Source organism: Aedes albopictus, chromosome 2 (genome assembly GCF_035046485.1).
Source record: "Aedes albopictus strain Foshan chromosome 2, AalbF5, whole genome shotgun sequence".
NCBI lineage: Eukaryota > Metazoa > Arthropoda > Insecta > Diptera > Culicidae > Aedes > Aedes albopictus.
Genome location: NC_085137.1, coordinates 198,824,873 through 198,847,713, shown reverse-complemented (window position 1 = coordinate 198,847,713; position 22,841 = coordinate 198,824,873). Strand labels below are relative to the sequence as shown.

The 22,841-nt window shown below is 41.0% G+C and overlaps 2 protein-coding genes and 1 non-coding gene across 5 annotated transcripts in view; 2 read left to right on the top strand and 1 right to left on the bottom strand.

The window, feature by feature from the left end:
• The window catches only part of LOC109425152 (protein Gawky), a 31,044-nt gene extending 8,338 nt beyond the window's left edge, over nucleotides 1-22,706 (top strand). Inside the window, exons 2-11 of one of the 3 annotated variants that reach the window (XM_019700388.3) lie at nucleotides 6,555-6,794; nucleotides 6,857-6,927; nucleotides 7,204-8,193; nucleotides 15,384-16,985; nucleotides 17,281-17,604; nucleotides 17,755-18,368; nucleotides 20,580-20,739; nucleotides 20,825-21,280; nucleotides 21,343-21,667; nucleotides 21,773-22,706. In XM_019700388.3, the coding sequence (XP_019555933.3) occupies nucleotides 7,213-8,193; nucleotides 15,384-16,985; nucleotides 17,281-17,604; nucleotides 17,755-18,368; nucleotides 20,580-20,739; nucleotides 20,825-21,280; nucleotides 21,343-21,667; nucleotides 21,773-21,924 (4,614 nt within the window). In that variant the 5' untranslated portion in view covers nucleotides 6,555-6,794; nucleotides 6,857-6,927; nucleotides 7,204-7,212 and the 3' untranslated portion in view covers nucleotides 21,925-22,706. Of the gene's footprint in view, nucleotides 1-6,554; nucleotides 6,795-6,856; nucleotides 6,928-7,203; nucleotides 8,194-15,380; nucleotides 16,986-17,280; nucleotides 17,605-17,754; nucleotides 18,369-20,579; nucleotides 20,740-20,824; nucleotides 21,281-21,342; nucleotides 21,668-21,772 lie in introns of all 3 variants that reach the window. The other 2 variants (XM_019700389.3, XM_019700387.3) reach the window with 2 other exon arrangements.
• LOC134286671 (uncharacterized) overlaps nucleotides 1-22,841 on the bottom strand; it is a 276,510-nt gene that overhangs the window by 85,108 nt on the left and 168,561 nt on the right. The gene's annotated exons all lie outside the window — the stretch shown is intronic.
• Nucleotides 19,272-19,346, top strand: Trnad-guc (transfer RNA aspartic acid (anticodon GUC)). The gene has a single exon. It is a non-coding gene; the product is annotated as a tRNA-Asp (tRNA).

Here is a 22,841-nt window from a genome sequence, read left to right as displayed (position 1 = left end):
GGCCGCAAGTTTTTCCAACTCCAGAATACGATACCGTCTAAACCCTGGTACACTGGGAAACAGCTCACGAACTCGGAAACTCGCACGCTCAATCGCCTCCTCTCAGGTCACGATTACTCTGCTTATTGGCTAGCTAAAATGAAACTTCAATCAAACGGCGTTTGCGAAACTTGCAGCGTCGTAGAGAATGCAGAGCACATAATTTTCTCCTGCACAAATACGCACAGTCTAGAGCCAAATACGGTCTGAGTAACTATGGTAATATTTACCAAGTTTTCTCCGAAAACAACAACCTAGCACTTCTCCGTAATGTAGTAGCTTTCCTTAAAGAGATAAACAAACAAATCTAAATCTGACAGATCTGACAATCATCAATCTTACGGTTAACGTTCTGAGTATCTGAATGCACTGTCAAAAGTCACAAAAGTCGACGTGACTATAAACAAAAACAAACTGGCAATATAGCTTTTTTTTGCTGTGCCATCCATCCCCGCTCATTGTGCCCACCAGCAAGTGAGCAAAAAGAACGAAGAAGGGAACCAATACCCTATGTATACATTATTATGTCTTCGGTTCCATTGTACCGTGTAGAGTTAATATATTGTTTTAAATTTCCAAGAAATGTCCTTCTTTTTTATGGTTGGACATTCGCATTGGAACTTGACCTATCACCACCACCGATCAGGCTAAGGCCGGGGTGGCCTCTGCTGTACATAGTAGCCGCCTCCATTCCACTCGGTCCATGGCTGTTTGTCTCCTGTTCCGCACTCTGCGTAAGGTCCGCAGATCGTCCTCCACTTGGTCGACCCACCTAGCTCGCTGCGCTCCACGTCTTCGGTCGGATGACACTCGAGAACCATTTTCGTCGGGTTGCTATCCGACATCCTGATGACGTGACCCGCCCACCGTAGCCTCCCGATTTTCGCGGTATGGACGATGGTTGGTTCTCTCAGCAGCTGATGCAGCTCGTGGTTCATTCGCCTTCTCCAAGTCCCGTCTTCCATTTGCACTCCGCCGTAGATGGTACGCAACACCTTCCGTTCGAAAACTCCAAGGGCGCGTTGGTCCTCTGCACGTAGGGTCCATGTTTCGTGCCCATAGAGGACGATCGGTCTAATCAGCGTTTTGTAGATGGTTAACTTCGTATTAAGGCGAACTTTATTCGATCGTAGAGTTCTGCGGAGTCCAAAGTAAGAACGATTTCCTGCCACAATGCGCCTCTGAATTTCTCTGCTGGTGTCGTTGTCGGCGGTCACCAGTGAGCCCAAGTACACGAATTCTTCAACCGCCTCGATTTCATCACCGTCGATATGAATTCGAGGTGGCGGGCGCGGTGATTCCTCCCTGGAGCCCTTTGCCATCATGTACTTTGTCTTCGACACATTAATAACTAATCCGATTCGCCTGGCTTCACTCTTTAGTCGGATGTACGTTTCCGCCATCGTCTCAAATTTACGAGCAATAATATCAATATCATCGGCGAAACCAAGCAGCTGAACGGACTTCGTGAAAATCGTCCCACTCGTGTTTATCCCCGCTCTCCTTATTACACCCTCTAAAGCAATGTTGAACAGCAAGCACGAAAGACCATCACCTTGCCGTAACCCTCTGCGAGATTCGAAGGGACTCGAGAGTGTCCCTGATACTCGAACTACGCACATCACTCGATCCATCGTCGCCTTGATCAATAGTATCAGTTTATCCGGGAATCCGTATTCGTGCATAATCTGCCATAGCTGTTCTCGATCGATTGTATCATACGCCGATTTGAAATCGATGAACAAGTGATGTGTGGGCACCACCTGGCGGATGGCGAACATCTGGTTCGTTGTAGCGCGTTCACCCACAAATCCAGCCTGATATTGCCCCACGAACTCTCTTGCAATCGGTGATAGACGGCGGCATATAGGGGTTGCAGTACCGACCACTTTTGGCGAGTACCGGTATTTCGGTACTGCAGCATACAGTACCGGTAGTACCGGTAAAATACCGGTACTGGCAGATATTCGCTGAAGCCCCAAACCCTTAAATGCAATGATATCGAAATAGCAACGGTAGCGGTACCGGTTCAGGCTAAACCATTAACCCTTTTACATTGGCCTTCAACACCAGAAATTCAAAAATTCAGTTTACATTTTTCAAATTGCACCTTGTTGTCATGCTCAGCCCTAATTGAAGCAACCTAAGTATCTACTTTGCTATAAAGCCTTGAGCTTGAGATTCCACATGATTCCAATTTTCAGTCAACTTATTACCAATGCCTTAAAATCAGCATTAAAGCACATAATTAAAGTACTGATTCCGTAGTACCGAAAGTACCGGTACTAGAGATGGCTTGGTACCGGTATTTTCGGTACCAAAAATTGGCCGGTAGTACCGGTATTTCGATACCGGTACTACCGGTACTACATCCCTAGCGGCATAAAATTTAAGAGAGTATCTTGTAGGCAGCGCTCAGTAGTGTGATCGCGCGGTAGTTCCCGCAATCCAACTTGTCGCTCTTTTTGTAGATGGGACACACGATACCTTCCATCCATTCCTCCGGTAATACTTCCTCCTCCCAAATCTTGGTAATGACCCTGTGTAGTGCTCTCACCAGTGTTTCTCCACCGTATTTTAGAAGCTCGCTTGGTAGTTGATCTGCTCCAGCGCCTTTGCTGTTTTTTAACCGGCCAACCTCCTCCTCAATCTCTTGGAGGTCAGGGGCCGGAAGTCTTTCGTCCTGAGCACATACTCCAAGATCTGTTACCATGCCACCTTCGGTTCTTGCAACGTCGCCATTGAGGTGCTCATCGTAATGCTGCCGCCACCTCTCGACCACCTCACGCTCGCTCGTGAGAATATTCCCGTGATTATCTCGGCACATGTCGGCTTGTTGCACAAAGCCTCTGCGCGAGCGGTTCAGCTTCTCGTAGAACTTTCGTGTGTCCTTAGCGCGGAACAGCTCTTCCATCGCTTCGCGATCTCGTTCTTCCTGCTGGCACTTCTTTATCCAGCAGACTAAGTTCTGCCTGTTCCGCGCCTGTTTGTAACGTGTCTCATTCGCTCTCGTACGGTGTTGCAGCATTCTCGCCCATGCTGCATTCTTCTCGTTTTTCAACTGTTCACATTCGCCGTCGTACCAGTCGCTTCTGTGATTCGGAGTCGCGAAGCCTAGTGCTGTAGCCGAGGTACTACCTATGGCGGATCGGATGTCCCTCCAGACATCTTCAAGTGTAGCTGCGCCAAGCTGCTCTTCCGTTGGTAGGGCCACTGCTAACTGCTGCGCGTAGTCTTGAGCCACTTCTACGTTATGAAGTTGCTCGATGTTGAGCCGCGGCGTTCGACTTCGACGCGTGGTGATAACTGTCGAAAGTTTTGAATCCATGCATACAGCGACTAAGTAGTGATCCGAATCTATATTCGCACTGCGATACGTGCGGACGTTGGTTATATCCGAGAAGAATTTACCGTCGATTAGAACGTGGTCGATTTGATTTTCTGTTTGATGGTCGGGTGATCTCCAGGTGGCTTTGTGGATATCTTTGCGGGGGAAGAAGGTGCTTCGGACTACCATACCACGGGAGGCTGCAAAGTTTACGCATCGCTAGCCGTTATCATTCGATAAGGCGTGCAGGTGATGGCATCACCACCCCCAGAAACAGCAGCAGCCAAAGGCAGCAGCTACAGTGCTGCTGATAAAACAAAACAAAAAGCCGTTCGTTGGATCACTAATCGGTAATAAATCAATAACTTTTTCCTCAAGCATCCAATTGTGTTGCGGCCTTTGAAGGAAAGTTTCATAAATGATTTTTCTACAAGAAGCGTTGATCGATTTGAATTAAGGAGACAAAGGGCGACCTCTGGGATTTTTTGTTTGAAAGTGTAACTTTTCCCATAGTAAATCCTATGCAAACTTTGAACCGCTTGCGATAAATTATAGTTTCACTGATTGCGCTGAAATTTTGTACAGTTCATATGGTTCATACAGAATCCTCGACTGGAGCGAGGATTTATTTTTTCCATACAAGCATGTCCCATACTAGTGCCCAGGCTGCACTACCAGCTAAGCACACAACTCTTAGCTGACGGTCTTTGTCATCGCTTGACCCGTGGAAGCATGAGGTAGGAACTTGTGAGGACCAGAGCTATATTGGACGCTCTCCTTATCGTCTCACCGTTTTGCAGCCCACAAGTCTCTTTAATAAAGACAAATCAATCAATCAATATTCCATAGTATTGGAATAATGATAAAAGTCCATCTCATACCGCATTAATGAAGGGCCTTTGAAGCGAATAATTAGGAACAGCCATTGGGATGGATCCCTCCAACCATTTACGTCGAAAAACGTGGTGAATTGAGTCTTTCCGAGTACCCCGACAGAATAAGCTTTTTAATATAAACCGGCCATAAATAAACTGGTCCATAAACATCTTGTACACTGAACAACATCAGTAGAAAATACGTTTTCTCTGTAAATTTTGCACATCACAATTAAAACGTTGGTTATTCATCGCGAAACACGTGCTGTACAATTTTCACAAATCTGTCAAGAACAAAACATTTTATAGAAACTGGAATGATGACAGTTTGTTAATTTGTTACATATACCGTATAAGAAATAGATATTTGCGCGTAAAACACTATAATGTTAAAATCCTTGCCTATACATACATACCATTAAGATAAACATTGTGTATTGAATTATACTTTTTAGCAGAGTATATTAAGCTTTTCTCGGGAATGGTACATTCTGGGGAATGGATTTCTGGGAAATGGTGCATTCTGGGGAATGGTACATTCTGGGAAATGGTTTTCTGGGGAATGGAATTCTGGGGATTGGTTTTCTAGGGAATGTTATAGAATCGATCTGTCATGTCCTGTGTGTTCTGTGGATTGTCAAGTCCACACCCCCTCCCCCATATATTGATTAGCATCCAAAAAGCAGTCACGGATCTAAATAACATCCATATCCAGTGAACTTAAGGCAAAACTGGAAGCATTTTCTCATTTTTTCGGTTTTTGATTTTTTATTCAATAACGAAGCAATATTTTCAAAATCGGTTTTAGTGCACATGTAGAGTATGGATCAAGGTATCTTCTGATTTTTTTTTGAGGTGGAAAATGTTTTCCATTTTTGCAGAAACCATTTTTTCGTGAAATTTTGTTCAAAAATGCTTCCAGTTTCGCCTTAAGAGGTGCATCATATCAATTTTGTGTTTTTCGTATTCGACTATTTGTGAACTTCAAAAATCAAAAGTAGGCGGGTAATATGGCGGGGCAACATGGACACCCTAAGGTTTTTGCATATTTTACTTGGCAAGATGTCGTAAAAGTTAACTTTTTTGATACATGTATCCTTTAAAGGTGTATACAACAGCTATTGAACATGATTATTAAAGGATAAATTTGATATATCTTCTTCAAAAAACGTTTTGAAAAATGTTAACTTTTCATGTCTGTCGTCAGATATGCGGGACAGTATGGACACCACAAAACTTTTGTGAATTTTGTACATGTTTTACACCTATAACTGTTTTTTGTAACAAAACAACTTTCTCGGATGAACAATACAGAAAACTAGGTCAACTATATGCAGGTAATTTCAATTCGGACTGTTTTGAATAAAGTTGTGTTTTGTCCGCATGTACAGCTGTGCGTAACACAATGATTTTCCACTGTTGACGTTTTTATGTCGAATTCGTTTCGTCCTATGTCTGCTACAGCAAAAAATCGACCAAAAACATACTCAATTCAAAGAATGTGGTTTGTTTTCTTCTTATCGTTTTTCCCTCATAGATGAGTGTCCATTCTGCCCCAACGAGAGGAGAAATTTTCAAACTAGTTTTTTTTTTATATTAAAAATAAGTGAATGTAAATACAGCTAAATCAATCAAGTATAATTTAGAAATTTCAGTTTTCAATCGACTTGAAATTATTTTCTCATAATAGTTCTAATTTCGAACGTTCCTTTACTGAAACTACATTGCAGATAAATGGAGTCAATGCTCCCTGCATTGAAAGTGCAAAAGATTTCGAATGTATGAAAATATTGAGGGTGTCAATTTTGCCCCGTGTGTCCATACTGCCCCGCCTACCCCTACACTCAAAGTTCCAAAAAAATAACTATTACAGTAGTAATATAAATGACCAAAATGAATAGGAAACTCAGCAAAGATAGGACTGTTGTGCAAGTGAAGGCAATATATTTCATTATATTTTTTTGACGTACGTTTACGGTTTTGTTGGATTATCCAAAACGGAATCATATTCACAGCACAAGCAAGGAATTATTCTCCTAATTTATTATCTATAGATGGTATACCACAAGCATTAGGTTTGCACAATTTTTGCCACGTTAATAACCAATCAGTTTTTTTCCTCTGTTATATAATAGTATTAGATCCCAATGGTTTAAAAAGTTCATGAAAATATTCATGTTAAGTATGGTAAAAATGTGTTCAGCGCATAACATTTTAAATTGAGTGAATCGTTAATCTCATTTATAGCTCCACGGAAAGGATGTTTAAATATATTTAATAACACATTTCATTACAATTTCTCTATTTTACAGACATTTAAAACACTTGCACAAAGTGGTGCTGAAGCGAGTGTAAGCCATACTTGGGAAACTGGTCCCAAGATTTCGAAGGAGATATCATAAGTACCAACAAAGAATATTGGGTTTTCAGCGGAAACCCTTCTCAACACGCACTGCACAGCAAAAGTGTGACAACTGTGATAAATTCGACTAACCAGCATCCTTATGTTCTTGCCCCGGGAGATTTAAACACCGTCCACGTGAGGGAAAAAGGTAACATTCTTTGGCTCAGAGTATTTGTGCGATGAACTTTTAATGGCGTTTCTTTGTTGTAGGGCATCTTGGTGCTCCATGCCATTGGACCGGTTCAATACAAACTCTTGGCGTTAACTAATGCTTTGAATCTGTAAGTAAAATTAGAAAAAAGTCTATTTAAAATAAGGCTTATCTGTAAAAAAATATCTTAGAGCCAAATATATGTGTGTTCACATCAAGAATCCGTCTGTAAAGATATTTGTGTCACTTCCAGTATAGCGTTTGTGTTTTCGTTTATTTTAAAATTGAAAGTTTTTTATGCAGTTCGAGAATCTAGAAAAAATCACACATGTTTGGCTTTAAGAATTAGACCTCAGAACGTAGTGCAAAAGCATATGTCAACTAGAGTTAAACCTTTCTATAACAGATCATAAAGATGATGAAAAGTAGCACCAGAAGTCCCAACATCGCAATGGTTCGATTCAGGTCGGACCGACTCATTCGCGGCGCCAACATTCCGACAATGTTCCACCGTAAACTCAACGGCGGTGACAAGTCATACGAGAAGCATGTTACTGAAATAAGTTCTACTTCCATCACACCTAGCGCGGAAGTGGCCTTCCCGTATCCGAACAAGTCTGACTATACCTACTTGACACAATCAACGGACAGCTGCTCGCTGATCATAAGATTTCCATTGGATGACTTCGACGCCGGCAGGGCGTTTGTTAGCCATATTACTGAGCTGATGCGAACCACTAATTCTGTGACTTTGAAATGTGATTTTAATACTTACCTGAGTAATGTTAGAATTAGTCGTAATCTACCACTAGATGAATGTACTACTACGTTAAGCCACAACCCGCAAAATCCGATGAACGAGCAAAATATTGACCGCATGTCATCGTCGTGTTTAAGACATAGCTCGTATACGAAATTTGACGATTTGCTGGCAATGATCGCCAACGAAAAGACGCTGTTACAGCGTGCTGTTCAGGAATCTCAAGGAAGCCGATCTCGGCCCCGTATGCGTTTGTGCGGTGGCGGAGAGGATTCCATCAATAATGGCACCAGTGCCTGGGGAACCCCTCCGACATCGGTCAACAGTACTAGTGCTTGGGGCATGGCAAACCAGCAACCACCGCAACAGGCATGGGGCGGAACGCCCGGTAATAGCAACAATGCCAACAGTAACAGCAGCAACATCAACAACAATCAACAACCGGCAACGAGTCAATCGCAACGGCAGTCATCACAATCACAGGATCAAAATGCCAACAAAGCGCCTCCACAGCAGCAGGGTCAAAATAGCGGAACACCGAATGCTTGGAATCGGAATCCTACGCAGCCTACCGGGCACAATCCGAATGTGGCAAACAATAATCTGCAGCTCCAGCAGCAGCAACAACAACAACAGGTACGGAAGTGGTGTGGATGTGTTTCGTGTGTGTTTTGAATCGTTTTATTCTCTCCGTGTATTGAAGGAATACGAGTGTTGAGTAGATTATGTATGGAGATTTATATGGTGTATAGGAAAAATTGAATTCCAAAGCAATTCCAACGCCAATTTTTTGTTTAATTCATTCTCTGATCATTTAAGATGTCAAAAAAATAATTCAAAAAAATCTTGAAGCTGTTCCAGAATCGAAACACAAGCGTGCATGCCTTTGTAGCTGAGGACCAAATGCGCTGTAGTTACGCGTATGCTAAAACGAAGCTTTTGTATGATAACACAGAAAAAGAATATTAAAAATGTTAGGCATTTGACGTTTGTAAATCAGTCAATATTATGGCAATTGATTTTTATTTTTTAGATACACTACTGTATCGCAGAGAGTAACATTTCATTGTGAATGTCTGTAATCAACGTGAATATTGAAAAATTAAAATTTCTTCACTTGTTGATTATTTTTTGTCACTAATAATTTTTTTCATTGACAAAGATAAGTGGGGCACAACTGCAGATTATACTTCCAATCACCACAAAAAAATATACCGTGAAATGGGGTAACTTTGACAGTTTTTAAGAGAATTTTCTTAATATTTTTCCATGTAACAATATTTCCCCGAGCATATTTTTTCAACAAAATAATTATACAAACAGTTGAAAAGTGTTACATATACATTTCATTGGCCTAGGCAATATCAAGAAAATCGATAGATGCCCACTAAGTTGTGATTTCAATACCCAAAACCTTATTTTAGGTCACCTGATTCTTATAATATTTTCCCAGTACATGACCACTTTACGCATTTTGATAAATTTTTCAAGGTAAACGGAGTTTTGGCTAATTTTTTGTCATCAACTCATTGGATTTTAGATAATAAGGCTACAATCAAGCAATTTGTTTTGTTAATTTGAAGATTTACAGTGAAAATACAAGATGCTCATTATGCCCCATCTGCTCATTATGCCCCGCCTACCCCTACTGGCGTATCAGTAATTGCAATAGAAAGATTCGATAATTTAAAATATTTTGGGTGACTTAGTTTTCCATATAAGCGAGAATCAGATTTTCAATTTGGGGCAGCTTTGATAATGCCCATCAAATCTTAAAAAATAATCACAGATTGAAACCTTAGGAGCATGCACATGATGAGAGAAGCCTTGTGGAATATATCAGATATAATTTTTATTATCAAAACATTGATTTTTACTAAATTCTACATATAAAAATGTGTTTGTGGAGTACTGAGTGAAAAGCACAGTGAATTTAGCTATCAAAAATCGTTATCTTTGTAAAAATATATGTATAACGGTACATCAACATCAACATGCTATTCATGGTGAGTTCTCATATGTTTTGGGTTGTTTTTTAATGTTTCATTAACAAATTTTGAACAACACTGATTTATCTACATGATATTATAGGGCATTGCATACTTTTAGGCGTGTATCAATGTACGGAGATTTATATCACAATTTACAAAACTGTTTCCATTTCGTAAAAACAAACTTCGTTAAGGACGAACGGGACGGTCGAGGAAATATCCGCCATTGCTGTGTTGCTACTCAGATGATAATTTCAGATTCTACTTCATATTATGTAACTAAAACCTGTTCTTCTTCTTCTTGGCGTAACGTCCTCACTGGAACAAAGCCTGCTTCTCAGCTTAATGTTCTTTGTGCACTTCCACAGTTATTAACTGAGAGCGTCCTCTGCCAATGACCATTTTGCATGTGTATATCGTGTGGCAGGCACGAAGATACTCTATGCCCAAGTCAAGGAAATTTCCTTTTCGAAAAGATCCTGGACCGACCGGGAATCGAACCCGTCACCCTCAGCATGGTCATGCTGAATACCCGTGCGTTTACCGCCTTGGCTATATGGACCCTAAACTAAAACTTATCATTGTGTATGCTCACTTGCAGTGCATATGCTGCTTGTTTTTCAGCCTCTTCTGTGCGATAGAAATCGAGATTACCATCTTCAAAATCGCGAGGCAAATTGTTAGAAAGAGAGAGAAGATAGGAAAAATAACACGGCGTCCCATATCACCTTAAGAGATTCAAGGCCAGATTTGGAATCTACTATCGAGAATAAGAGTCCATTCATTGAAAAAAAATAGTTGTAACGAAGTCGTATAGCAGATTGTTCGTAGGGGTTGACAAATGAAAAAAGCATTAACAATTTTTAGTTTTTGTCCAAAAAGTTTTTAAATACAACTAAGTTTTGATAAAAATACGTCTAACATGAACTTTCATATGTATAGAATTGCTCTAGGTTCGCTCTGCCGATGTTTTTCCGATCCAACCCGTACGGGGGTCCATCTGTCAAAATGAATGTAAACAATCCATCAAATCATAAGCTTGACCCTTAGCTTGATGGACCGCCTGTACTTGGGTGCCACTCCGCTATTGCCTCACATCCACACAAGGAACCAATGAGATTATCTGTCGGGGACTAGCAGGCATCTTCAGTGTGTGAGCGTTGGTGATCTTCTATTTTTTGGCGACAATGCCGCCTGCCACGTCAGGTTACAGGTCAATGTGGGGAAGGGGACGGAAGTGATGATTGCAATTGTTTTATCTACATCAGACCGAATATACCTCTGCGTCTGCACAAACTCATGCGGATATCGGAGTGTTGGTGCACTCTGAAAAATTTTCACGTCCGATTTACGTGAAAAGATAGATAGTTTTCGTCCACCATATTTTTCACGTAGCCTCCACCGGAATGTCAGGTAGCTAGATAAATTTGAGCTTCGCTAATCGACGTGATAAGTCAGGTAAACTTGACATACATTTTAAGTACCGTTTACGTGAAATGTGGGTGAGTGCTACTGGAATTTTAGGTATCTTTTACGTGAAAACATGAATAGTTGTACGTGAATTTCACGTAATATATACATCATTTTGGAATGAAAATAAAGCAGCCGCACCAGCTTGCAACGTATTTGAAAAGACACGAGATTTCAAATCCTTACAAAATGCAATGAAAAAGCATAGATTTTACCCTACCGTGAAATAAATATATCATTGCATTTCAAAGGGATTAAAAAACTCTTGCCTCCTTAAATACGCTACAAACTGGTACAAAAATGTAACATTCAAGGACAAATCTTTATCAGTCTTTTATTATTGAGTAATTAACAAATCTGCACTTATATACATAATTAATACATTTACAAAAGTTCAGATCCTCTAAGATTGGATAATTTAAAACAAACCTTAGTGTTTTGACGCACAAGCTTTGTAGTCCAGCCGTTTGAAACACTCGTTGAACTGGACTAATAACATCTATTCTAGCTTCTGAAATTAATGAAAAGGTCAAGCGCTTGTAATTAATGACTATCAATCGCCTTAAACAATTAAATTACCTCAATACTTGCAGCTACTTGCACGGAAATTCTATCAACAAGCAGTTCTTGCACCAACCTACTTCCCGACGCCATATTGAATTGTTTTTGCACACCGGAAAATGACGTAACTTTCGTTCCGCGAAAACTTCCAAGTCGGAAGTACACCAACACAAACGCGTTGAAACGAGTTACGTGAAAATAAGGTGGCTTTCACCAAACAGGGCGGTGCATACGACGTGGTTATCGAGTGAAAGTTGCTAACATCATGTAACTTTTGAGGCTTAATAAGGATGAGCTACGTGTTATTTCACGTAAATCGGACGTGTATATTCTTTAGAGTGTGGGATATGGTTGGCAGAGAGTTCGCACATTGGTGCGTGGATGCCAGGAGTAAGGTGATGGATTAGTGTTGTTATTACTCTTAAGAACAAACGTCTTCAAATCCCGCTTGAACCTTGGCTTGAACAGTGCATCAGAACTACATACGCACAAATCTCAAGAAGCAAACTTCAAACAGCAGTGCATTTGATTATTCTGTTCTTGCTCACTTGAAATAAGCTTAAAATAAGAAGATCAGGTGCGCTGGTTTTGTTTACGAAGAGATTTGTGCGCTCAAAATCGTGAGTAGGTGCCAAAGTCGGCCATTTTGGGATTCTAACAAGTCTGTCCTTGAGATATTGCTGCATAGTTCGCTTGATTGCATAACTTGTAGGTTATGGACACGAATGCCAACTTATTTGGTAAAGTGTATTTAATAATATATAATAATAATAATAACTTGTAGACGTTATATAATAGATTGACACTGTGCTGTGAAAGTTGGCAGAAAGGGAAACGGCTTTGCAACCGTTTCTGGTTCTAGCGATGGCTATGAACATATGTATATACAATTAGCATATGTACAGTATATGTAGAGAGGAGAGTATAGAGAAAGTGGACAGAAAAATGCAAAGGAAAGGGACAGGTCAGGTATTGAACCCAGGACCTTCTGCATATGAATCAGAAGCCGTAGCAAATAGACCACCAAGCCCGTCTTGTAAACAATCCATCAAATCAAAATCAGAAAATCAAAATTCTCACCTATTCAAACAAATGAGCACTGCAAAAATTCCACACATTCTTATTTGCAAAAATCCATGGATTTGATTTATAATTTTTATTTGTGGACACATACTCGTTTTCCATGCTGGGTCACACATAAAATCTATGGACATGGAAAAAGGTTATCTATACATATGTCGATACGCACATTAATTATATTTTTGACAAATTGCAAAAATCTATGTGTGCGACACATGCATACAATATTTGCAGTTTTTTTTTTCAGTGAGAGATAAAGGACTCGCTTGGGTGTGTTCTGCACTGATTAATGTATGTGCCAACTAACTACGTGCGTTTAACCCTCTAATACCCAATCCCGCCTTTAGACGGGGTATAGTTTGAGCATTTTTGTAATTTTTGTTTCGTGGAAAATCAAATTTTTTATATTTTTGGCTGATATTTAGGACTGTTCTCTATATCTCAAAATGGTTTTTGGTGTACATTAAAGCGTGTTTTCATTTTTTAAAAATCATTGAAAAATTGATGTTTCAGTCACCTTTTAGAAGTAATTGTTTATTTTGTATTGAATCGCTACAATTAACATATTTTAAATTTTCCCAAATCATTCTATCCTTGTTTAATAGTTTAAGGGAATCGAATACACTCTAAAATTATTTTCCTTAAAATTACACGGAAAATAAAATTTTCTGTAAAAAAAAGTTAAAATAATAATATTTCAACAATAATCATAAAATTTCAAAATGTTTTCATCTCAAAAAAACCGTTCCCCAAATTGGCTTCCAGGAAAAATATAAAAGTGTTGGGATGTTCAAAAATAAAAATTAGAAAAATCAAAAACTGAAATTCACGAAATCGAGAATTAAAAAGAATCATCTTCCAAAACATGTTTCAACCGATTTTAGATGACGAAAAATGATATTTAGATCAAAATCAAAAATTTGGGTATTAGAGGGTTAATTGCTAAAAGGAAGAATTTAACGAAAATGTGCAACTTACAGTTCGATTGATTTGCACAATGTTTACATGTTGACTCGTTTTGGGTCGGATCCGGATCCATTTTCGTCCGTTTATTGCGAGTCAGGGTCAGCTCTGACCCAGGTTTAAAACCGAAAACGACATGAATCAACCATACATTTATTTTTGACAAGTGGATCCTTACAAAATATGATGTTTACAGCTATAAATTTTGATTAAAAATCAAAAGAACCCAACAAGCATTTTAGCTGTATAAGATTTTAACAGACAATTATTGAGCAAAATTTAACTCAAGAAACTGTTATTCAGCTGTCTCTGTTTCTTGGGAAATAAATAATTTTACCTAAAAAAAATCAGCTTTCATATGTCTATTTTGGCCAGGGTGCTTCTTATTTGGCCACTCCCATAAGAAATACACGCGATAGGCCAAAATAGAAATCAAAGTAAGGAATATGGCCAAAACTGACCCAGTACTTCTATTTTGGCCAGTGCTTATTTTAATGCAATAACTATATTTATACAATTCAGTATCGTAATTTCTATTTTATGCAAGGCGCTGTCCATAAACTACAGTAGGGGAAGATTCAAAAATTACGTCCATCGTTTTTCGGGATTTCTAGACCCCCCCTCCCCCCTCTGTCACGCAATTTCTCTATACCCAATACACGTACTGTCACACTTTTCTAGACCCCCCCCCTCCCCTAAATGTTGGACGTAATTTTTGAACGTTCCCTAGACGTTCGGTCGGTGCAAACGGTTTAACTGCAATGCTTTTTAACTGCAAGTCCGGTAAGTGCAACAAATTTGCAGTTATCGCACCGCCAAACGTCAAAATCGTGCGCCATGTTAGCCCTAATGAACAGTCGAATGAATTTTTCGTTCATTTTACGTCAATTGATGGCTTGTTGGCACTGTCAGGCGTTGCAGTTATCGGATTTTCGTTCGCTAAGTGAAACGTAAACATGTTGCAGTTATCGGACGTCTACTGTACGTAGAATATTCTTTTCCCATCTCAGACTCCCCCCTCGTAGACTTTAAAAATTTGTCCTTATACAATTTTCGAAATCTGTATGGAGTGTAGACATTGGTATCATAATAGCCATTTTTTCCTAGCTGGTTCATTATGCAACTGAAATGAGTTGCATAATGAAAATTGTTGCAAAATGTTCATTATGCAAATCATTTGAGTTGCATTATGACATTATGCAACTTGAACGAGTTGTATAATGAAAAAAAAAATCATTGAATAACATTTTGTATGGAACTCGTTGCAAAACTCGTGTTTTTGCAGTCTTCGTATTCATTCACCTCGCAAGCCTCGTTGGTTAAATGTACGACCCGTGCTGAAAAAATCATCTTTTTCAACTCGTTGCATAAATAACTATTATGCCCGTTTTATGCCTTTTTCCACAAAATATAAATTGAAAACATTTATTTAACATATTATTAGTTTCCATAGATTTGCTGTTTATTTTTTGAAAAATAATTTCCCTTAGACTGGCCAAAACCGGTGCACGCATACTAATGAAATCATATGTTTTTCCTCACTTTACCCAGGGTATAACGTCATAGTATGTATCGTATCGTATACTATACGATTGTATGCTATTGAACCAAAATTGAACCCAAAAAGTTAACATGAACCAGATTTTTTTTCCATTTTTCCCATGTAACCGTGTCTCAGACTAATGAACATAAGCAAACTTACATATCTGCTATCTCAATATTCAAATCAAAATTTCTGTTTGTTCCGTTTCTCTACAGCAGCAACCACCACAACAGCAGCAGATAGCCCTTGCCAACAACGGAAATATTGCAGCAAAGAGCCAATTGGAACAGCTTAGTAATATGCGTGAAGCTTTGTTCAGTCAGGATGGCTGGGGATGCCAGAACGTCAATCAGGATACGAATTGGGAGGTACCTTGCTCCCCTGAACCCGGAAAACCAGAAACCAATGCCCCATCGGGCGGAGCCGGAGGAGGAAATGGACCAAATGCGTCCGCTTCGGGTTGGAAGCCTTGTAACACGAACAACGGAACAGAGCTGTGGGAGGCAAACCTGCGGAATGGTGGGGCGCCTCAAGCTCCGCAGCCAGTACAGAAGGCTCCTTGGGGACCGGCATCCAACATCGGTGGGACCTGGGGCGAAGACGATGATTCGGGCGAGGCTAGTGTTTGGAATGGGGGTGCATCAGCCAATCCACAAACGGCTGCTCCACCTGCTTGGGGTCAGAACAACCCTGCCATGTGGCCACCGGGAAATCCTTCGGGTCCTAATCCGACAACGGTTAAAAAGGAAAACGATTGGGGTGGAGTTGGCGTGATTGGAGGTAACGCTGGTGCAAATCCTGCAGTTCCTCCAGCTGTTTCAGGTTGGGATGGGAGGGGTGGGGCAGCCCCGTCCGTTAATATTCCAGGTCCTATTGGGCAAAACACACCATTGGACGCAACTCGTGATATTCGTGGTGATCCACGTGGTATATCTGGTCGTCTTAATGGCAACGTTGGAATGTGGGACCAACCGAATGTACCGAATCTTCCGGCAGCTGCAAAAATTGCACAAGGACCAATTCCTCCGGTAGCAGGAGGATCAGGCAACCAATGGAACGCCCCTATTCCCAATAAATTGCCAGGAGCATGGGATGATGCATCCCCTGCACTAAACACAAGGCCATCGTTGGATGATGGGCCCAACGCGCTTTGGAATCAGGGTCCTTTGTCACGTCAAAACTCCAACGCATCCAATTGGAAAGATATGCCCGACAATGTTTCTCGGAACTCCGTATCACGAAATCCTGCTGGCAATATGCTCATTGGTAATCCGATGGCACGAGGCATGCGACTGGGAGGGATGAATCCTGGTATAAAACCGGACAACAATATGTGGGGTCAGAACCAAGGAATGCCATTGAACGGTTCCTGGGGAGATGACGGTGGCTGGGATGACAAAGGTTTAGGTGCTGCTGGTGGCCCTTGGAATGATTTTAGTCAAAACAGCCTCTGGAACAAAGGGAAGCAAGGCGGCGGTGGGTGGCCTGATCCAGGTGATATGATTGGAGGCGGTGGGGGTGCCGGAGGGGACTGGAACATGAATAAACCACAGAACAAACTGAGCCAGGCAGATTTTATTCGGAACAGCAAGCAGTTTCGGATGCTTTGCGAAAATGGTTTCAAGAAGGAAGACGTTGAGTGTGCCCTCCGCAACACCAACATGAATTTCGACGAATCATTGGATATATTGCAGCGTCATTGTGCGGCTAGTGGCCTGGGTGATTGGAGGCGTCCGGATGATCATTCAGCTAGTGGATTCGATACTCCTTTCTCCAACCGATTCCCAGCGGGTCATGGATCGGGAATGCCATTTTCACAGGTGTGTACTTCATTTGTAAGCCAATTTATATTTATTTATTTTTATTAATTTGTATCTATTAATTGAAAATTTGTCCGCGAATAAAGATTTTTGAAATAAAAAAGTTTGTATCATAAGGAAAATCCATTTCTTTTCTTATTAACTAATTTTCTAATTTGTTCAAACAGATATGATATTTCCTGTCTGTAATATTATTTGTATTCATTCATCCGGACAAATTTCCAGTGAATTTGAAGACAATCGATCTAAAACAGTTCAATAAAAATACCATAATTAACCGATATCTTCAAAATAGCAAAATCTTCTGAATAATCTACCGGGTGTTGGCGGCACCAATCCCAATCTGGCTGCATTGAACAATATCAAGTACCTGTCGCAAGGCCCAGTGGCCGGTGGTCATTCGTCGTACTCGCAGGGACCGAACCCGTTGACTGCAGCGGCTAATGCATCGAATCCACAAAACGCCGCCCAAGCACAACCCTCGACTCAACAATTGAGAATGCTCGTCCAGCAGATACAGATGGCAGTGCATGCCGGCTTTCTGAACCACCAGATATTGAATCAACCGCTCGCTCCCACGACTTTGTTGTTACTCAACCAGCTACTGAGTCAGATACGAGTAAGTACATCTACCTGATTTTCTCAAACAATCAATACTTTGTCATGGGTCTAAACTTCAGACTCTGGTTTTAGATTTCTAATTTCTTAGATACTCGAATTGTATCGACCCTATATTAATTGACATCCATTTTACATTCTAACCCCCCAGCAAATGCAGCACATTCAAAACAACCTCGCCCGAAGTGGTGGAGCAACCGGTGTCAGCACCGTTCAGCTAACAATGCAAATCAACAAACACAAGGCGCAGATCTCCCAGCTTCAGCAACAAATAGCAGCACAGCAAGCAATTTACGTTAAGCAACAGCAGCAACCACAGCAACAGCAGCACCAACCCGGCGGCCCCCATCAGCCACCTGGCACTCCTGGAGGAATGAACCCCGGACTTGGCGGGGCGGCTGATTATCTGCGCCAGCAAGACCTTGTCTCGTTGCAAAGCAACTTTGCAGACATGGCTCTTGGAAAGGATCCAGTGACCTCCAGTGGAGGATTTCCAACCAGTGCTGCAGCTGCGGCCGCCGCCGTCGCTGCCGTCAATAATAGCGCGGGTGGCGCTGCGGTGAACGCTGGAATTGCCGCCGGTGCCGCTGGTATTACTAGTCAACAGTCACGTCTGAACCAGTGGAAACTGCCATCGCTTGAAAAGGAAGGCGGCGCCGGTGGTGCTAATGATCTCACCGATTTCTCTCGTGCTCCTGGCACGACGGGAAAATCAACTTTGTCTACAGCGAGCTCGAACATGGGCTCTCTAGGATTACAAGACGGGTAAGCTTGATAAAATGCGTATTATTATCGCACAGTGTCTTGAATTTTATTTCGTGACGCCCAACTGCAGGTGCGCTTTGACTATTCTAATGAAACCAAATTTGGAAAACAATTTGGGGTGTTCCGAAAAAAAGACAATTATTATTTAAAAAAAAAACATTGTTTTTCTTTCCGGAACGAAAACCACCAATATTTTTGATCTATTGGGGTATTATTGAGAAGTTATAAAGTATTCGGTTTTGTTACAATGATCATTTTCATCCTTATCGCAAGGAAGGATTCAGATTGATAGTTTCCGCTTTTAACACGCTCCTTTTTCAGCAAAAATCGGATCCCTTAACGAAAAACGCGAGAAATGATACCGATATTGACCATACATCGGAACCCTAGTCCTTACTGTTTCAAACTAGTGAACACCGAATAAAATTTTAGCCTAATCTGATTAGGAAAAATAATTCATTTTTCCTTGTTTCAAGATCCATCTCGGCTACACCCTAAAACCGAGACCAATCACTTACAACAAGATGTGAAATGTAATAGAAGAATTCGAATGACCCCCAATTGTAGAGGCGCTAGGTGAGATGAGGAGAAAATCGTTTGTTTACATCAAAAATGCAATTTTTCGTCTTCAAAATTAACTAATATTTTGCCTTGGTAGTTGCTATTTTCCATTGGTAATGGCTTCTATTATCATCAATCTCGATGCCCACGGCGACAGACACCGAATTGGCCGGCTAACAAAATATCCGGAAGATCGCCCGCCGGAGGCATAGTAAGAGCTCCTCAAATTGATCACATCAAATGTTCGTAAGTACCTATCGGATCTAAGCGCATCTGAAAGAGAATTAAATTTTCTTTCCAAAAAGAGCTCGTTTGTTTCTCTACGATGCGGAATTCGATATGGGGGGGGATCTAGCGTAGTGGTTAGGCTTCTGACTGTCAATCAGAAGGTCATGGGTTCAATTCCCACCCCCTCCAGGGGTGAGTGGGTAACAGTCTACGGACTATAAAAAAAGAATAATGCAGTCTTCGGACACTAAAATGAATTGTAAAGCCTACGGGCCAAACACACCAAAATACACAACTGTCATGTTGAAAAAACAGTCGATAAAGAAGAACACGAATTGTAAACTCCACGGAGTATAAATAGAAGTAGGTTGGACATATGGCCTGCGATGCCGGTCCATTAGGAAGGTGAGTGCGCAAAAAGAAAAGCACCCACCGATCAGAATAAGAAGAAGAAGAAGAAGGAATTCGATATGAAAAAGTGAAAAAAGTGCACTTTGCCTATGCGGCGCCATGTGAAATTTTGGCGGAGTCACGTTATTCATAGGGTTCTCATTCCTGCCACCAGATGCGGAAGGATCGTTAGCTTCCGTTGGATTCACCTAAGGACTAACATTTTTTCCTTTGATTATTAAAATATGCTGTTCCACTAGTTGGAAGCAGTTAGGACTAGGGTTCGGTTTGATAGATCTTTCACCGTAACGTAACCCAAAAAGGTGATCTACCCACGCTACGGGCTCAGTTGAAGATCGAGCATCTTTTAAACGCCCCCAACCATTCATTCCTCAGCACGAGTAGCCTGACACCTTGGATTGGAATTACCCTTTTGGTTGATTTTTACCCCCGGAACAGGTGGTCCGTAGTGCTATTCTAAGCCGGCAGTTACACGGGCATCTTTCGTTTACTTTTCTGCAATGTGAGATAAATGAGCTGTAGCAGGAAGTGTCAGAACATGGTTTTCCGACGAAACTAATTAGGCTGATACACTCGAAGGAATAATGAAAAAGTTGGTGAAATTGATTTTATATTAAAATGTCATGACAGTTCCCATGTTTTTTTTTTTCTAGCAAATTGAGCATTTAATCTAATCCACCGTAAATATTAAAGCCCCGATATTTTGATAAATACATATTTCTTATCTGCCTTCTCAAAATTCAAAGCCCAGCCAAAATTCAAAAAGGGGAGACAATAAGTCAAAATTAAATTTGTATCAACCTTATGTGGTATTATCATGTTTTGATTTGATTAAATTAAATTATTAGCCACAAGAAACTACTAGTACTAGCACCACAATTGGTACTTTTACCCTAATAATTCCTTCATTTTTTGTTTGAACACCTTAACTTTTTGAATAATATATTTTTTTGCACACTGTTATAAGTATAGGTTGGCGAAAGAAACTAAAAATTATGTTATACATTTTAGAACGTGGTCTTCGGGACGCTCGCACATGGCTGATGGTTGGCCCGATCAAACCTCGACTGGAAGCGATCCGGATAACAAGGACTGGAATTCCCCGCAGGATAACGCAGCATTCTCCGACCTAGTGCCTGAGTTCGAACCAGGCAAACCGTGGAAGGTAAAGGTGATCGCACGGCGTTTTCGAACGCATTACCCCGCAAGTTCTGGAAGAACCGAAATTTTGATCATGTTCCTTTGTTTCGTTCCAGGGGGCGCAGATGAAGATTGACGAAGATCCAAGTATTACACCCGGTAGTGTAGCTCGCAGTCCATTGTCCATTGCAACGGCCAAAGAGGCGGATTTGTTCGGTACCAGTGGTAAACCATCGCCGACGGATTCGATGGGTCTCGCGTCTTCCACCTGGGGCTTCAACGCAGCACACCCTACCGGCGGGAAGTTGGCTGGCAATCCGGCCAAGAAAACATGGCCTGATGCGATCACATCATCCACTACTGCCAGCAGTAGTTCTGATCTCTGGGGAGCACCGGTGGGAAAAACCACGCGTGGACCACCACCGGGACTGGGTGCTAACAAGAACGTTTCAGCTGCCGCTAATGGCTGGCCCGATAGCAGCGGTGTTCAACGATCCGGATCAGGCGGCAATTGGCCCGGTGGAGTCGGATGGGGATCTTCGTGGCTTTTGTTGAAAAATCTAACTTCACAGGTACGTTCTACTCATGATAGCTATTAGTGTCGTCATTTTCTCACCCGATTCGATGGTTTCAGATTGATGTCGCTACGCTACGGACGCTCTGCATGCAACACGGGCCATTGCAAAATCTACAGCTGTATGCCAATCACGGTTTGGCACTGATCAAATACTCTTCTCGCGAGGAAGCAAACAAGGCTCAACAGGCGCTCAACAACTGCCCCCTCGGTACCAGTACCATCGGGGCCGAGTGTCCCAGCGACAGCGAGGTGCAGGCCTATCTACAGCAACTTGGAACACAGGCTGGAAGCATCACTAGTAGCGCCATGGTTGCTCCACCGAATAGCAGTGGTGGCGTGACAAGTGTGGCGCAATCTTGGCGTCAGGCTCCCAGAACTGGTGGTAGGTGTCATATTTTGAGTGAATCCTTCCTGCGACTGGGAATTGGGCTACTTTTTCCGAATAACATTTCACTTCAACTAATTGTTACATTCTCTTTTTTTCCAGGCGCTGACACATGGGGCTCCGGATGGCCACCGGCAAGTACTGGAACTACCAGTATGTTCTGGGCACCGATAGAGGGAGCCACCGAACGGAGCACACCTTCCAACTTGAACTCATTTTTGCCAGAAAGTTTACTCGGAAGCGAGCTGAACTAGGAAGCCCTTTCTCCAACAATAGTATGGTCTCGAGCCCTATTAAGGCGTTGAAAGTTTAATTATAAACATACTTATCCGTTTTCTTTTCTACAAGGTTGTGTTTTTACATATGTTTTAAAAATATGTATATTTATTGTTTTTCTTTATTTTGGTGAAATAAAATTACACAGGAACTGTCGTCCAATATGTTATTGAATTTTCTTTTCACACATGTGTATTTTATCGTTCTGATGAGAGAAAAAAAGCAAACAAACCAGTCATTGTGTCCGTAGGGACACACTATTCTATTACATAAAAATGCTAAAACGAACATAAATGCAATTCACAATGGTGATTCTCAGTGTTTTTACGATGAACTGTTATGGATTAGACAACACAAGGAAACGCATACATAGATCTGTTACTCTCGAGTCGCGACAATACCAGAGGAAGAGGAAGGACAGCGGACATTTTGTCGACTATTAAAGAGAAGAGAAGCGATTGCAACATCATTTTTATAAGGAAAGAAACGTTTTAATCTTCTTAGCAAAATAAAGAAAAAAGAAAATAATAGAAAAGCATACACTCTGCAGTGAATAAACAAAATGAGACATAAAGCTAGTATTAATGAAATAAGTCATTTTTTTTAGATTTTAAGACAAGTAGTGGTAATGAAAACCAGAGATATAGACATTTGAGGTATATAAGAAAATTAAAACTATATTTATTAATTTTAATATACATCATGGCGAGAACATTAAATTTACTGTATATGAGAAATATACATAAATGTTATTATTGAATTATTTTTGAAATTATTTAGATATCTGAATAAACCAGTATGAATCAAAAACGATGATGTGTCCCGTTTTTCCTATGTAACAGCGATCGTTTGACAATTCTTTCTAGGCTTTTATGGCGTGGGCCAAAATAAGTGT